Here is a 17,489-nt window from a genome sequence, read left to right on the forward strand (position 1 = left end):
TAGTCCAACAACATTTTTTCTATCAAATTCAGAAAATACAGAAATTTTACCTATTGGACCAAAATGGCTAGTAACAAAGTCCCCTGACATTGTCCTCATGGACCAGTACACTAGGAAGTGGATCGCAACAGAATAGGTGAATATAGGCGGAAACACATCCAGCACTCAGCACTCATAAATAAACAAAGCAGGACTCTTAGACACACAAGTGGCAGCATAGAAAAGAAAATACTCAACCAGAAAGTAGAAACATCACCAGAAAATTATAATTATAATAACAAAATTTTATAAAAGATTGAGGGATAGTGCTGAGGGTCAATGCAATGAGAATCACACTCTGCCCAGTAGCCACAAGGCAAGACTAATCTATAATTAAACTCTCATGAGGAATAAGACAGAGCGGTGTGTGAAGGTTAGGCTCACCTCAGAGCCAGTGCATTATTTATTATAAGATAGAAAGGTCTTTATTGGAGGTATATTTATAAGACAAGAGAAGAAAATATAAAAATCATTGATGAAGTTTAATGATACATCACTCATGATTGAGAGGCTACTATCACAATTAGAGATGGGAGTGAGCCTGTAATAATACTAAACTTGTAGATTTTTATTTATTTTTATTTTTTTGGCTTGTGCTGTGTCTTGTTTTCCCTTTTGGTCACAGAATTGCACAGAATTGCACCTAATTTGGCCTGGATATATAGAGAAAGTTTTAATGAAGTCTTTCCACATAATAAGGTTATAATCTTCCTAAAATAATCCTGTACTTGTATTGTTAATCTCTGTCCACAATATAAAAACATGTATTCTTTAATCTCTATAGATGCAGATGGTGGAGTTTTAGTAGAATCAACCAAGATGCTGAAGACAGAACAAACTAACAAGAAGAATATGGTGGAAAGAGAAGACAGTGAAGACTCGGATACCCTTTGTGCTTCCTGCAAATCCCATAAAGTTTCCAGAACTTCCAACAGATGTGATATCACTCCTAAAAATAGCAAACAAACCAACAAAGAGTCAAATTATGCCTCCAGTCTTGCTGAATCCGTTCTGCAGGATGCTTTTATCTACCTTTCTCAAGACGAGTCATCCTTTTCCACTGAGGCAGCAGTGTCTATCTCCAGCTCTCCAAAAAAATCAACTGATGAGCCCAATCGAACAAGAACACACTCCTTTGAACTTCCAAAAATTGTGATAGTCCAGAGTCCCGATAACTGCGATGAGCCGTCTGAATGGCCTGGAACACAATCCTTTGGTGTACCTGAAAACCAGGATGTGCAAGAGATGGGAACTCAGCAGCACTGGCATCACAGCTCACCAATTAGACACACGGCTAAGCCTGTGGAGATAGCTTTAGCATGTGCTGCTAGCATCATTGGCACAATTAGCAACCCACAGGTCACAAAACAACTAGTGCTAGAATCGGCAAAGAATGAGGAGGAGAAAGATGAAGAAGAGGACAGAGAGACAGAGCAAATAGACCATTCATTACCTTCTGCAATATGTGCCATGTCCCAACTTGCAGAAGCAGTAGATCCAGTAGGTGCAACTGAAGATTCATGTGAACTGTCTGCAACATCAATGGGACTGCTGTCAGCAGCTCAAGCATCTACAGCCATTACTTTACACTGCAATGTAGCAGAAGGATCTAGTATGGACACATTTAGATCCACTGTGGCTGAGATTCTCTTGAAGGAAGCTTTAGAAGTCCTCATCCACAAACAGAGCTACACCAGCATAGCAAACTTCTTGGAGACCACACATAACAAGATTGTGGATGGCATCATGGATCCAAGAAGGTCCTATCAGAACCATTTGGTGGGGGACAGTTTTACTCAAGAATTAGCAGAGAGTATGTTTAAATATGCACTGGAGAAAGCTATAAAAAGAAAAGAGCTTAGAGGGAAGGATGCCCCCAACATCCACTGCTTCCTCCTGGAGAGTGTAAACAGCTTGCTCTTTGATGTTCTTTGTGCCACATCAAGAAAATTTGGTGACATTTCAAAATGTACCCCAGAGTTATCAGATAGGAAAAAGAGTGAAGACAGTGAAAAAGAAAATGAAACCACCACCAAGCCTGGAGGAGAAGCAATAAGCCAAGTACAGCATTTGACTGAACTCAAACAGCCTGAAAATACCAATGAGGTAGAAAAGCTTTCTTTACTTGCAGGAAAAAAGGAAAAAGAGCAGAGAGGCATGCAAGCAGAGAAAGATAATGAATCAAATGTGAATGAGCCCACCAAACATACTCAAAGCAGAACTACTACTGCCACAACCAGGGAAGCTGAAGTCAGGCAACAGATTTTCTCTTCGTCTACAGGAACTCTGGTGCTGTCTAAAACAAATCAAGGTGAGTCCAAGACTTCTGTTGTATGTTTTGCTGAAGACTTGGCAACCACTGTGGTCTCAATGGCTACAGAGCTGGCAGCAATATGTCTGGAAAATTCGAGTGGCAAGCAACCCTGGTTTTGTGCCCTGAAGGCAGGATCTGAAGGGTCCGAGGGGCTCCTGTTGCCCTGCCGCACAGTTACACCTTTCCGGAGAAAAGAGACACAAAATGGAGTGGTGATTGCCAAAAAACACCGTGCACCTCGCCTCAGTGAGATCAAACGCAAAACTGAGGAGCAACCTGAGCTCATGGAGCGACTGGTGAACCGTGTAGTTGATGAAACAGTCAATCTTGATGATCCAGCAATCTCAGACCCTTTCGCACTTTTTGCCTCAGAGGTCACAGCCAGGATAATGAACTGTCCTGAACTGAATGTAGTGGACACATCCAAACCAGGCCAGTCATCTCGCAGCCGGCTGCAATGTGAGAGATGGAGCAGTCGTGGAAAAGCCTCCAGCTATGAAAGTATCCCTGAGGAAGAAGCAGATACTTCTGGAGCACCCAAGACCCTAGATCCAGGAAGCAGACTGGGTCACAACCTGAGTCGCGGAAGCTCAATATCTAAACAGTCCAGCTGTGAGAGCATTACTGATGAGTTTTCTTGTTTCATGGTGAACCAGATGGAGACAGAAGGCAGAGGGTTTGACCTACTGCTGGACTATTATGCTGGGAAAAATGCTAGCAGCATCCTAGCAGCTGCTGTTCAACAGGTGACAAGCAAGAAAAATGGTCACCTCAATGTCACCTCAATGTCGGCTTGCCTGTCCAAACAGTCTAGCACAGAAAGCATTACTGAGGAATTTTATCGCTACATGCTCAAAGATCTGGACAAGGAGAATAAAGATTACAGGATAACTAAGACCAAAGATTGGAGCAACAGCCTTTTGCCTCCACCCTCCAGAACCCCCTTCTGCATCCGTCAATCATCTGTTCCGGACAGACGATCATCTGACTCAAGGCTAACTGTAAACTCTCCCATTAAGGCCAACTCATTTGATGGATTTGCTCGAAATGTGCATGGTGACTCTCTCAACATTTATCCATCCAACTCTGTGTCATCCACAGGATTATGTAAATCCGATTCCTGTTTATACCAGCGTGGCCAGACAGACCATATTACAGACATGCTCATCCATGAGACCTGGGCCAGCTCTATTGAGTCTCTGATGCGTAAAAACAAAATAATATCTGAACCCTCAGAGGACGGCACAGAGCAGGACTCCTCCGAATCTCAACCGCATGTCCAGCTCTTTGCTAATCGACTAGCCACAGACATTGTTGAGAGTGGCAAGTCACTTATTGGATGCCAGCAGGAAGTAATGGCTAGTCCTGCTTCAGTTGGTGAGAGGAGGCAGGGTTTTATGCAGTCTTGCTCAGGAATTGGCCAAACCTGGTCCCAGCAAGAGAGTGCAAATCGTGGACAGAGGGAGGTTCCTTTGATTCACATTGAGCCAGATCAAAAAGATGAAGGGTCTGAAGACATGGAGTGCAATAATCACCTCATCAGAGATTCAAATGCCAATGTTCAACCTCAAAGTAGCAAAGAAAAAGTAATGTCAATCCAGAACAGGTAAAAGAAAGCACAAAGACACTTTTCAAAGGTCATGCTCCCAATCAGACAATTTCAAGAGCAACAGATGAGCTTGTCACAAGCTTTTAAATTGCAGAAGCTCAAACACAAAGGTAACATTTCAGTGTATCAGAGCAGCTTTGATCTGCTTGAGAGAGAGGAAGAGAGAGAGGAAGCAACAGAGAGAGATTTTCTTAAGAATAAAATTGCTGACCATTTCCTTTACTACCTCCAGTGGCTTGGAACTTACACACTGAATAGTAATAGGCAGCACACAAAAACAAACACTGCAACGAGGACACATTATTTAAATGTCCTCTTGTTATTTGTTATAGTAATCATATATAAGATGTGGGCTGTAACAGTAATGTGGTTACCGTGACAGCCCTGCATTAGATTTTTTATAGTGATAGATACTTCATAGACTTTATGACTGGACCTGTTATATTACAGCAGTATACACGCTCACACAAAATCCAACCCTGCATTACAACATGTGCCATTGTCGAGTTGCACTTTTTCCATTTATGCTTTGTTGAATTCAAACCTCTTAATAGTTGTTTCATTACTTCATCAGGTTAAGTGAAATTCTAGGTTAAGTGAAATATCACTGTAAGAAAAAAAAAACCTGACCACCACACCCATGTATGGTTCTTCCCCAGACTGTATTGTATAGAATTCTATGTATTCTATACAGAATGTCTTTGTACGCTGTACCCCACTGAACACCTTTAGGATAAACTGGAACACCAACTGCACCACAGGCCTCCTTGCCCAAAATCAGTGCCTGACCTCAGCAGCCACACTCCAAAATCTAGTGGAAAGCCTTCCCAGAAGCCAGGATTAAATTTGGAATGGGATGTTAGCACATATAGGTCTGATGGTCAGGTGTCCACAAAATTTGGCCATAGTATAAGGTAGATACCATATATTAACTGATATAAATTGATTGTGCTTCAACTGATTTGTTCTTGCATTATACTGTATATAACTATATGATTATATATAACTATATTGTTATTTCTGCTGAACAATGCACTTCCTGGATAAGTGGACACTTGTTAGGGACATTAAGAGGGCAATTTGCAATAGCTGGACAACTGGCATTAGCAAATATAGTGACTGTGATTTTTGCCATGTAACACACAGTGGTTTTACCATCTACACTTTTGCACCACCAGGGACAACAGCAACAGGACACCCACAGCACCCTCTACTTGTGTGGAAGGGACTTGTCGCTCTCTCAGCACTAGCAGTGATGAAAGTGGCTCAGGTGGTTGGGCTCAAGTTGCCCCTGATGAAGATCCACAAGAGGAAACCACTTGTAGTTTTATTCATCTAAGTGAAGGGTCAGTTTTTCTACTTGCACTAAATGCTAATAGTGACTGTGGTGTTGAATGGGCATTACAAGGCTCCATTTGGTATGCCATTGGAATGCTTAATGCTAATGCTAAACATTGTAACTGGGTCTCTGTTAAAGCTATGAGTGTTTAAATTCTGATGCTATCTGTGATGTTGTAAGGCAATTCCAAGCCTGCTTCATTTGGCGCTCCACTAAAGCTATTATAATGCTAATCCTGATGTTGAGCAGTTTGCTCATTTACTCCATCTGGTTTTCCATTATAACAGCATGCACTAAGTAGTTAATGATAACCACAGTGTTGAAGAGCCTATCTAAGGCTGCTTGATTTCACTCTCATTTAAAGCTACACGTGCTAAATGTTAATTCTAACAATGGTGTTGTGGAGCCATTTAAAGACTGCACCATTTGGCTCCCCATTAAAACTACATGGGCTAAATATTGATGCTATCTGTGGTGTTTGTGAAGCATTTTAAAGCTTCTCCATTTGACTATTAATTCAAGCACAAATTATGCTAACTGTGGTGTTCTGGAGCTAGTCATACTATATCTGCCCCACAAATGTGTACTTTGTGTATGTTTAGTGCAAGTAAGTTTCATAATGGAACATTCAGTGAGATTTTCGTGCATTCTTAATATCCCAAAGTACTAAAACCAACAAAAAATGGAATGGAGGCTCCTGAACACTGCACCCTGATTTACACTGTGAAAGAGAGGAGCCATTGCTATCAGAGCTGCTCTTTTTCTTCTTTTAGGTGTATGAATGTCACTACAGTATCGTAGATGAATAAGGGAATTCAAAATACATTAAACCTGGATCATTTCAGGTACATGCACACAGCTTTATCTGTATCAAATTTTCTACTATTGCATCTGTTAAAGTAATTGTTTCTGTTAAGATTTTAATCTGCATTAAGACTCCATTCGTTTACCTGAGGGGGTCTGATCGGTCCTCTGAGGACGTGCACTGATAGAGAAGCGCTCCCTGCAGCCTGTAGGTATCAACGTTGCACGACCACACACAGAATATTCCCGCTACGCTTATGTGCTGAACTTGCATTTATGTGCAAAACTCGCTTTCGTAGGCTTTTAAGTGGAAAAAACATAGAACCCCTCTTCATTTCCTGAAAAAAATATAGTCAGTTTGAACTGGAAAGCCATCCCCCCTTCAAACTCAATCCCCCTTGAAATTCACTCACTCCTCACTCAGTCACTCTTTGTGTCAATGTGCACAGTCTCAAATTACTTCATTCTGTTTTCTTGGTCTTCTATCAAACACCAGTGTCCACACTTCTCAGATCTCAGTTTACTCTATATTTATTCATTTCTACCATCACATCCAATTTTCTAGCAGTAATTCTTTCCTTTTAATGCAGTGTAGCTGGAGGCATCAGCTTTTCAGTTATTCAAAGTAGTAACAAATCACACATGAAGGGGAAATGCATAAACACGCGTTTTATGTAAGACATGACACACGAACGCATGTACACACACGTTTTTATCCAAATGATTAACGTTGTGTCAAATTTTGACCCCAAATGGGACCCACATCACGCACATTTGGTGCATTAAATCTTATTCCTGGTGTATGAAACCTTGAGTGTGAGGGTGCAAAAATGAAAAATTCAAACGGTCCACAAGGCCATTAACATCCCAGAGTTGAAGCTGTTCTGTACTGAGGAATGGGCTAAAATTATTACAAGCCGATGTGCAGGACTGATCAACAGTTACTGGAAACGTTTAGTTGCAGTTATTGCTGCACAAGGGGGTTACACCAGATATTGAAAGCAAAGGTTCACATACTTTTATCACTCACTGATATGTAATATTGGATCATTTTCCTCGATAAAAAAGTGACCAAGTATAATATTTTTGTGTTCTTTAAATTTGTTTAAAATTTGTTTCATTGAATTCTCTTCATCTACGTTTAGGACTTGTGTGAAAATCTGATGATGTTTTAGGTCACATTTATGCAGAAATATAGAAAATTCTACAGGGTTCACAAACTTTCAAGCACTACTGTAGGAAATTAATCTGTGCTACAACTGAACTGGTTGTGCCATTGAAATTATTTGTGCTGGTTTGGCTTTTTTTTTTATCACGCTCGACTGTTATCTGAAAACCCTACAATATGTTTATGGCTAAAATCAACATATACACAGTGCAAATGAATTACATAATTGTGCAATTGAAATACATTTCTTTTTCCACTAAGTTCACTATCTCAGGGATTCCCGGCCGGCTGTAACACAAGCACAGTTTTGTCCCAAGATATGTTTGAACATACTACTGCACGAGCAGGGTTTAAATGTACACCCCCTGTTGCGTCTCACAACCTACCTCTGTGTGGCAAGCACAGTATAGAAATTCTTCCCTCTTTCCCTGATGACTCCAGCCTGAAGTGCTTAACAAAGGGACTCTTTTGACTTATGTTGATAATTTCATGTAGATTTGCCCCATGGTTTTTGCTTCAAAGCAAATGTTAGACTTTTTTTTAAAAATCCAGATTAATGTGTGAAAGGTTCCCAGTAAAAGTTCATGCTGATGGAATGTTAATAATTTTAATTCTACCTGTCAGCAGCTTTGCTTAAACTCGCACTCTGTGGAACTACACATTTCTGTCAAGCTTCTTAGACCACTTTAAAAAATGTTTCAATGTATTTTTATGTTTTCCACTATCACGTTCTACTGCACATCTAGTATGGTTGCCAGCTGAATAGTAGAGAGAGAGAGACAGAGAGACTTTTAAGACTTCCAAGATGCCTTTAATGCATTAGTTTAACATACGTACATATATACATATATAAAAAAAATGTTTTGGCCACAGTAAAAAATATTTATTTATAAGGAGACATTTATAAAGGAGATAAGACAGTAGATTCATGGTTTTATGGATCTGATTTGTGCATAATTGTATGCATTTTAATATACATGTGGTGTTTGCCTTACAGAAATGGTAACAGTAGTGCATCTAGTCTTGGCGTTGCGGATCTCGAGGGCTTTCCAGAAAGCTTCAGCTCCACTGGGCTAAACAGGTAATTAGCACATACAGTCCCGTCTGAAAGAATTGGAACAGCAAGGCCAAATCTATTGTTCCCTTTCAAAGGGAACTTTGACGTTGCATTTAGCATAACAGTATGTGAGCGCCCTTGCGTGCGTGACCGGTATCTGAAGCTTGTGTAAAACGATGCCTCTACTTATAGGCCTGCCATGATCAGGTGACATGGCAATTAAGCGTGTCGCATGATATATATATATATATATATATATGTGGCAACTTTTCTATCCCTTTTTAAAAAAGAAAAGAAAAAGAAAGAATGAGCAAGAAAGAATTCAGAAAGTGTGTTACGCCTTGGTCCCGTTTCATCACGGGAGGAGACGGACACGCTTTCTGTGTGTGAAGTGTTTGGGCATGGGGCATGCGACAGCAGCCCTCGAGGGGTCTGTCTGTCAGCATTGTGAACATTTCACAATTAGGCAGCTCCGCTCTCTGCTCGCTCTCTTCTCGTCCGAAGGGAGTTGGGTTTCAGAGCCAGGGATCTGGGCTGGCCGCTACCGAGGCAGCCAGCCGGCTAAGGTTGTGGGGTTCTTGTATGGATTTGGAAGAGGAGCCGGAGACGAGCACTGCTCTATCTCTTGCTCTGTCTTCCGGGTCTGGCTCTCCGCCTGACTCTGGAGCTCGCGTCGTAACTCCTCCTTCCTCTATGGAAAGCCAAAACACCCTCGCTGACTCTGAGGAGGGTGCCATTGCACCAAAAACCGACAGCAGCTCTCAAGCATATAAAGAGCTGCTTGAAGTGATTACTAGGGCAGTTGAAAAGTTGAATATAGACTGGCCCAGGGAAGAGGAAGTGGCTCATAGCAGGCTGGATGAGCGCTTCCTCTCCAGTGAAAATAAATATAAATCTCCCTCACCGCAGAAAACTCCCATTTTTTCCAGGAGTGCATGATGAGATATCACGCTTCTGGAGAAAACCATACACTAGCCGTGTTTATAACCCCACGACATCTGATTACTCAGCCGTCATGGGGAGTTAGCAGCACGGCTATTTAGCGATACCGAAGGTGGAGGAGGCGCTTGCGAGCCGCCTCTCTCCATCAACGGCAGGTAATTTAGGGAGGCCAACTTTACCTTCTAAGTCATGTAAGGCCACCTTGGCATTGGTGGGCAAAGCCTATGTGGCAGCGGGTCTTGCTTGTGGGTCACTGCATACAATGGCAGTGTTGCAGGCCTACCAAGCAGATCTGCTAAGTTAGCTCGATACTGGGGAGGGAATTGGGCCCAAGGCTACCTCAACTCTCTCCTGAAGGCCTACGTTCCCTCTCGCAATCTGCGATCGATTAGCGACCGATGTTTAGCAATTCCAGCTCAGCGTGGCGCAAGGTCCCTTTCCAGAACCTTCATGCTAACTGTTCCTCAGTGGTGGAATGCACTTCCAATCTCAATCTGGACCGCAGAATCTCTCACCATCTTCAAAAAACAGTTAAAGACCCACCTCTTCCATGAACACCTAACCAACTCATAATAAAAAATAATTTTAAAAAAATTGTACTTACACCTCTACTCTGTGCACTTTGCTACTTCTGGAATTCAATTAATGGATCTTGTATGGTAGCACTACTTGTATTGTTCTCTGCTTGATATATCGCTTTGCTTGTATTTTTCTCATTTGTAAGTCGCTTTGGATAAATGTAAATGTAAGACAGTGGCAGAGCTGGGCCGCGCCACAGATTTATCTCTCCAGGCCACCAAACAAACAGCCCGTCATATCATCCGTTCAATGGGTGGCCTGGTTGTGGCGGAGAGGCACCTATGGCTCAACCTCTCAGGGATGGGGGACAAAGATAAGGTCTCCTTGCTGGACGCCCCTGTTAAACCTTCCGGCCTGTTTGGCGGCGTGGATAATGCCATTGCCGACAGGTTTCTCGAGGCAAAACAGCAAACGGTGGCATTCAACCAGTTCCTTCCCCGTCATGTCTAGCATGGATGCCCGGGCATCCATGAGTGGAGCCCCCAGTGCTATTGTAGGGCCTGCCCTGGCCAAGGCCATCCCATGTTTTCAGCCTTCTCTGGTCAGCGAGCTGTCACAGGGCGACGGAAATCTGATGCTTTCCCTCCAGCGGAATGTGGAAAAGCTAACATCACTGAAAAACCATTTGTCAGCATGGAAACTACTGCCAAATGTGTCTCCATAGGTTCTGTCTACCATAGAAAAGGGTTACCGGGTCCAGTTCCGAGCTTAATCCCCCCCCGACCCCCCCCCACTGGGCCTATTGCATATGAGACTGTTTCAGTGGTGGATGAAACCTCTGAGAGTAATCAGTGTCATGTTGGCGATGCCAACGTGCTCTGAGTATTTGGAGGTGTCCCCAGTTTCTAGCCTCCGGTCACACTCTAGGGGCATCTCCTTATCGCAAGACGGTAATGACAGATGCGCCCCTCATGGGCTGGGGTGCAGTCTTAGATGGCTGTCCAGCTCACGGTCTTTGGAGCGGCCCTCATCTGGAGTGGCATATAAATCGCCTAAAAATGCGGGCCGTATTCCTAGCAATGAAATTCTTTCTTCCTCAGTTGAGAGGTCACCATGTGCTAGTTGTGTCAGACAACACAGCGGTGATCTCATATATCAACCACCAGGGAGGGTTAAGTTCACGCCCCCTATTCAGGCAGGCACAACTAATCCTTCTCTGGGCAGAGGGAAAGTTCTTGTCAGTGAGCGCAATGTACATTCCGGACAGCCGGAATGTTGGGGCAGACATCCTGTCGAGGTAGGGGCTGAGGCCTGGGGGTTGGAGGCTCCACCCACAAGTGGTGGAGTCCATATGGCGGAGGTTCGGACAAGCGGAAGTGGATGTGTTCGCCTCCGAGGAGACAACACACTGCCCGCTGTGGTTTGAGGTCACGTCTATATGCTTTTCCCCGATCGCTCTGCTCCCACAAGTTCTAGCGAGAGTTCGTCAAGACCGTCTACGTCTGCTGGTAGTAGCACCTTATTGGCCGGCTCGAATATGGTTCTCGGAGATAATTTCCCTGCTCGACGGTACTCCTTGGGAGATTCCATCCGCAGGGATCTACTGTCTCAAGCCGGAGGGCTGATTTATCACCCTTGGCCAGAACTACGGAAACTGTGGGTCTGGCCCCTGAGGGGCACCAGCTCATAGATTCTGGTCTCACAACTGAGGTTGTAGAGACCATGTTAAACGCTAGAGCACCGTCCACAAGGAAATTGTATGCGCTCAAGTGGCGGCTTTTTGTCTTGTGGTGTGAGGAATGTCAGCTAAACCCAGTGAACTGCACAATAGCTACAGTCCTGGAGTTCTTACAAGAACGTTTATCAGCAGGGTTGGCTCCTTCTACAATCAGGGTTTAGGTGGCTGCCGTTTGGGCCAGCCACGCCCCTGTTGATGGAGCCTCTGTGGGGCAACATCCTCTAACTTCGAGGTTCATGCGTGGTGTCAGGTGGCTGAGGCCCATCTGCAGGCCGCCATACCTTCCTGGGACCTTTCTGTGGTCTTGGAAGGTCTGTCAGGGGCCCCATTTGAGCCCTTAGAGTCAGCCTCTGAGAAGCTTCTGACTCTAAAGGTAGCTCTTCTGCTGGCCCTGACATCTCTCAAGCGAGTAGGAGATCTACAAGCTCTCTCTGTTGCCCCTTCCTGCCTTGACTTTGCCCCTGGATTAGCCAAGGCCTTCCTGTATCCTAGGCTGGATTATATTCCTAAAGTGCCTACATCAGCTGCCCACCCTGTGGTGTTGCAGGCTTTCTGTCCTCCTCTGTTCCTCACACCAGAACAAGATAGGATGCACCTACTGTGTCCAGTAAGGGCTCTCTGTACTTACGTCCACTGCTCCGGCCAGTGGCGTAAGTCGGAGCAGCTGCTGGTCTGCTTTGGCAGCGACAGTAGAAGTGATGCTGTGACAAAGCAGCACATCTCTAATTGGATAGTGGAAGCAATCTCTATGGCTTACAAGGCGCATGGTCTCACCACGCCTCTGGGCATAAGGGCTCATTCCACTAGGGCGGTTGCCTCCTCGAAGGCTTTGTCCAAAGGGGTATCCTTATAGGATGTGTGTGCTGCTGTAGGATGGTCTACGCCACACACATTCATTCGTTATTACAGCCTGGATATTCATTCCACCCCGGGCTCGAATGTCTTGCAGTGACCCTCGGGCTTGGGTCTTTTTGAACAGGCCATACCCTTGGTATGACGGAGTGGGTATTCTCGTTCCCATACTGTTATGCTAAATGCAACGTCGAAGTTCCCTTTGAAAGGGAACGTCTGGGTTATGCATGTAACCCTGTTCCCTGAGAAGGGAACTAGACATTGCGTAGCTTTGTCATACCAGGGCAGGCCTGTGAATTGCATCTTCGCTTCAGAGGCTGGCGGCGTGGTTCACAGGTGCCATATATATATCATGCGACGCACTTAATTGCCACGTCACCTGATCATGGCAGGCCTATAAGTAGAGGCATGATTTTACACAAGCTTCAGATACCGGTCACGCGCGCAAGGGCGCCCCATACTGTTATGCTAAACGTCTCGTTCCCTTCTCAGGGAACAGGGTTACATGTGTAACCCAGACGTTTTCGCGATACATTGAAGACATGAAGAGTTTGAGAACAAAAGATGGATATGAGATGATCAGAATTTCAGCTTTCATTTCTTCATATTTACATCTAGATGTGTTAAACAACTTAGAACATGCCACCTTTTGTATTAACCCACCTAGTGATCACAAATATTGGAAGATGTCACTGATAGGTGTTTCTGGGCAGAGGTGTACCCTTTTAAATTGATTGTTTAAAGAATTAATAGCTCTGAATGTCTACTCTATCCTGTGAAGACTGTATTTGTTGTTAAAAAAAAAAAAAGGATAACCTTACTTGAAGACCGGAGAGCTGTCTGTGGGAGAAAAGCAAGCCATTTTAAAGCTCTTTTCTCTCTTTTCTTGAGAGAAAATCTATCAGAGACAGTGTACAAACATTGGGCATAACCAATACAACAATTTGGAGTGTTCTGAATAATAAAGAAACCATTGGTGTACTAACAACCAGACATTGAACAGGTTGGCGAAGGAAAACAGCAGTTGATGACAGAAACATTGTGAAAGCTGTGAAGAAAAACCCAAAACCAACAGTTAGTGACATCACCAACAACCTTCAAAGGGCAGGGGTGAAGGTATCACAATCCACCATTCGAGTGGATTGTGATAAAGTGCAGAAATGTAGAGGCCATATCACAAGATGCAAACACTCATCAGCAGTAAGAATTGGAAAGCCAGATTTGGAATTAAATACAGAGATGAGCCACAAAGGTTTGGGAACCAAGATTAACCTCTACCAAAGTGATTGAAAAGCCAAAGTGTGGAGGAAGAAAGGATCTGCTCATGATCCAAAACATACAAGCTCATCTTTGAATCATGGTGGAGGTAGTGTCATGGCTTGGGCTTGTATGGCTGCTTCTGGAACAGGCTCACTAATCTTTATTGATGATGTAACTCGTGATGGTAGCAACAGAATGAATTCAGAAGTCTACAGAAACGATTTGTCTTGCAATTTAAAGTGAAATGCGGCCAATATAACTGGGAGGAACTTACGAGGTTTTAGACTGGCCAAGTCAATCACCAGACCTTAACCCAGTTGACATGCATTTCACCTCCTGAAGAGGAGACTGAAGGGAGAACCCCTCCAAAACAAACAAACAACAACTGAAAGAAGCTGCAGTACAAGCCTGGAAAAGCATCATAAAAGAATAATGCAATGGTTTAGTGATGTCTGTGGGTTATTGATGCAGTTATTGTAAGTAAGGGGATATGCAATCCCTTGTTATTTATGTTAATTTACTTTTAAGGCTATCTGTTCCTATACTTTTGCTCACCTGGGGTGGTCTGCCACCAAAGGTATCCAAGTATCTAGATGTAAATATCAGGAAATGAAAGCTGAAATTCTGATCTATTGTCTCATGTTCATCTTTTGATTTGAAACCCAAATTTATTCAATGTATAGCAAAAAAATTAGAATTGGCCTTGCTGTTCCAATACTTTTGGAAGGGGCTGTGTATGTATGTTTATTCTCTCTCTTTCTCTCTCTCTCTCTCTCTCTCTCTCTCTCTCTATATATATATATATATATATATATATATATATATATACATACACACACGCACGCACGCACATAGTCGTAGCAGTAGTGAGCAGGTTTGCTTCTGATCATAACTTCATTTCTAGACTTTGTCTTTACTGTATTACATGGGGAACAAAAGTAGTGACAGTCAAGCAGCACTGCTGATGTAGTCTGTGTGTGTGTGTCTGTGTGTGCAGTGAGGAGAAACTGAAGGTACTACAGAGTCAGGAACAAGCAGATGGTGAGTGATGTCTCCCTTTTTTAAACCACACATTACACTGAGGATGCACTGTTAGTGCTTTAAAGCATTAATTTACTGCACTAAAGGATTATAAAGAGTTTATGGGCCATTTTCATTCTCAGTAAAGCTTCTAATCCACACTATAAATTAAATGGCTACTTTTATATTGCATACTGCACCAGTACAAACTCTATAGTACATAATATTCCTCAGTCATTTGGGTGTCTGTCTTACTAGATATATGAGTAATATACACAAATGTGTATATTTCATCCAATATTTCCATATATTTTCATTTCTTACTAAAAGTGGAGCAATACTTAACTTTTTATTTTTTTTAATTAATCTTCAGTAACCACTTTATCCTGATCAGGGTCATGGTTTATCTGGATCTTATAACATTGGGTGCTAGGTGGGATAATACACCCAAATAGGACACCAGTCCATTGCAGGGCACCACGCACTCACACATGCACACACTCATTCACACCTAGGAGCGATTTAGTGTAGACGGTGTGCCAGCCTGCATGTTTCTGGACAGTGGGAGGAAACCGGAGAAACCCACATGAACACAGGGAGAGCATGAGAAACTCCACAGAGACAGAAACCAGTCAGGATTAAACCAAGGACTCTGGAGCTGAGAGACAATGCTACCCACTGCTTCACCGTGCCACACACTAACAATTTTTTTTAAACTGTGCTGTCTAATGAACATAGCTCCCTAAACTTTGCTCTTAAAATATTTTTAAATGCTTTTCTTCTTGAGAAGAGAGATGCCTGCAGCAGCAATGATCACAGAAAGCTGCCCAGAGTCCATTTCCTAAAAAAAAATATCACATGATGAAAAGCTTTAACATTTATTTTTGTGTAACAGTGTGATTGTGGGATCAGGCACAACTTTGTCAGGGAAAAGTCATGCAGTGTGTGAGCCTCAGCCGCACACGACCATATAGCATCTCCACCGCCACTGCGTAGACAAAAAAAGATCTTCGGGGGAAATGGTTGGTTAGCCACTGGTGCTTATTTTATTTTTTTTTCCAACTAAACTCTCTTGTCATCAAATAATTTCCTTCTCCTACTCTCTCTCTCTCTCTCTCTCTCTCTCTCTCTCTCTCTCTCTCTCTCTCAGAGGTGACCTCAGGTCTGTCCACAGCAGGAAGTAGTTGTCACAGAGAGCTGCAGGTGATGAACTTTGACCTGGAAGTGGAAGGTGTGGATAGAGAGATGCGAGCAACACTGCAGTGGATTGCAGCATCTGAACTTGGTATCCCTGCACTGTACTACAGAAAAACACTCCAGCACAAACACACCAAGGTAACACTGGGTCTATTCTTCATGAATTAAATCAATACATTAAGTTAAAATAAATTATGAAAAGGAAAGAACTACATTAATTTCTGGTCAAACTTTATTTTGTGGATAATTTTAGCAACAAGTGCAATATAGATTATTGTTTTTTTTTGTTTTTGTTTTATAAAAATGTACACTTTACTTCCACACTAAGTCATTGTTTTTGTCTTTGTCCACTCTTCCTGGCTGTCTTATAAGCCTTCCATCTTATGTTCATTTGTACTCTGAGCTAGTTCAGTCATTAACGTTTTTGTTTTTTTTTTGTTTTTTTTTTAGAGGTTTCAAAACATCAAAGCTGTGTGTGTGTGTGTGCATATGTTTGTGTGTGTGTAGTTTCAGAAAGTGGTGCACCTGGCTGCTCAGAGATCCTGGTGTGTAGGAGATTTATTCAGTCTTGTGTTGCAGTTTTGCCGACTCCACAGTGAGGGTGAAGAAGAGCTTGGTCTGTTCGACTGGCTTCTGAAAACACAGCGCTAACACACATACACACACACACACACACACACTGTGGCAATGGCCCTTTCTGAAGAGCCCGAAATCTGTAACCACTGTGTATGTCCCACGCTAGGGTCCGAAAGTCTCTCTCTCTCTCTCCCCCTCTCTCTCTCTGATTCCCATTCTCTCTCTATCTCTCTTGCTTCCCCTTTCTGAAACTCTTATTCTCTCTCTGTTTGTCAATTGGCTTTTACATGTTCTCATTCCCTCTCCATAACACTGAATTACGAGGTCATCTTAGCCATGCCCTCTGCTTCACAGACACTCTGTGATTGGAGGATTTATTTCCCCTTTAATTATCCAATCTGCCAATCAAATCTGCAAAGGATGATCAATCCCACATTCCGGTAGGCAGGATAGTTATAAAAGCCAGCCATTTTGTAGCTTGAAAATGTATAAATGTATTTCAAATGGTGTTTTGTTCAAAGATATCAAATCTATCTGGATATGAAATGAAATATTGAATATGACAGATTATCACTTGTTTATAATAATTTGAGTACAGCACTCCACAGAATAGGGAAGGATTTTGTTTCAATTATACTTTTACAAACACAGCTGCTCGTTTCTGTAGTACATTTAGAGGTGTGTTACAGTATGTTAGGTGTAAAATGATTTATTTTAGTTAGGTGTAAATAGGGAAGTTTACAGAAGTGATTTACAGTAATAGTGCATGAGTAAGGTTTCATTTGTCATGTAAAAATCTGTATATGTGAAATTCAGTGTGTGAATTTTAATTGCATAATAACAGTAGCGTTCTGAACGTCAGCAAGGAAAGCACAAAGGCATCCAATCTGTGACTGTATATCTGAATGTATTTATCTTTTCAAAATCAATAAAATTGTATAAGATTATTTCAGTAATGGTCCTTTATTTAATTTTTTTCCTGTGTCATTCCACTTTATTACACATTTTATTTATGGACTTTAATGTTGTGAATTCTTTGATGTCTGGTGAAAATT

General features: G+C 42.6%; 1 protein-coding gene across 4 annotated transcripts in view; it reads left to right on the forward strand.

Annotated features, from left to right (window-relative positions):
- Positions 1 to 17,489, forward strand: part of sphkap (SPHK1 interactor, AKAP domain containing) — a 67,193-nt gene extending 49,704 nt beyond the window's left edge. For 3 of the 4 annotated variants that reach the window (XM_053623370.1, XM_053623371.1, XM_053623373.1), the window contains 6 exons: positions 824 to 3,959; positions 5,141 to 5,308; positions 8,271 to 8,354; positions 14,639 to 14,682; positions 15,812 to 15,996; positions 16,366 to 17,489. In XM_053623370.1, the coding sequence (XP_053479345.1) occupies positions 824 to 3,959; positions 5,141 to 5,308; positions 8,271 to 8,354; positions 14,639 to 14,682; positions 15,812 to 15,996; positions 16,366 to 16,509 (3,761 nt within the window). In that variant the 3' untranslated portion in view covers positions 16,510 to 17,489. The remainder of the gene's footprint in view (positions 1 to 823; positions 3,960 to 5,140; positions 5,309 to 8,270; positions 8,355 to 14,638; positions 14,683 to 15,811; positions 15,997 to 16,365) is intronic. The other variant, XM_053623372.1, reaches the window with a different exon arrangement.

The sequence above is a fragment of the Ictalurus furcatus genome, chromosome 4 (genome assembly GCF_023375685.1).
Source record: "Ictalurus furcatus strain D&B chromosome 4, Billie_1.0, whole genome shotgun sequence".
Classification (NCBI taxonomy): Eukaryota; Metazoa; Chordata; class Actinopteri; order Siluriformes; family Ictaluridae; genus Ictalurus; species Ictalurus furcatus.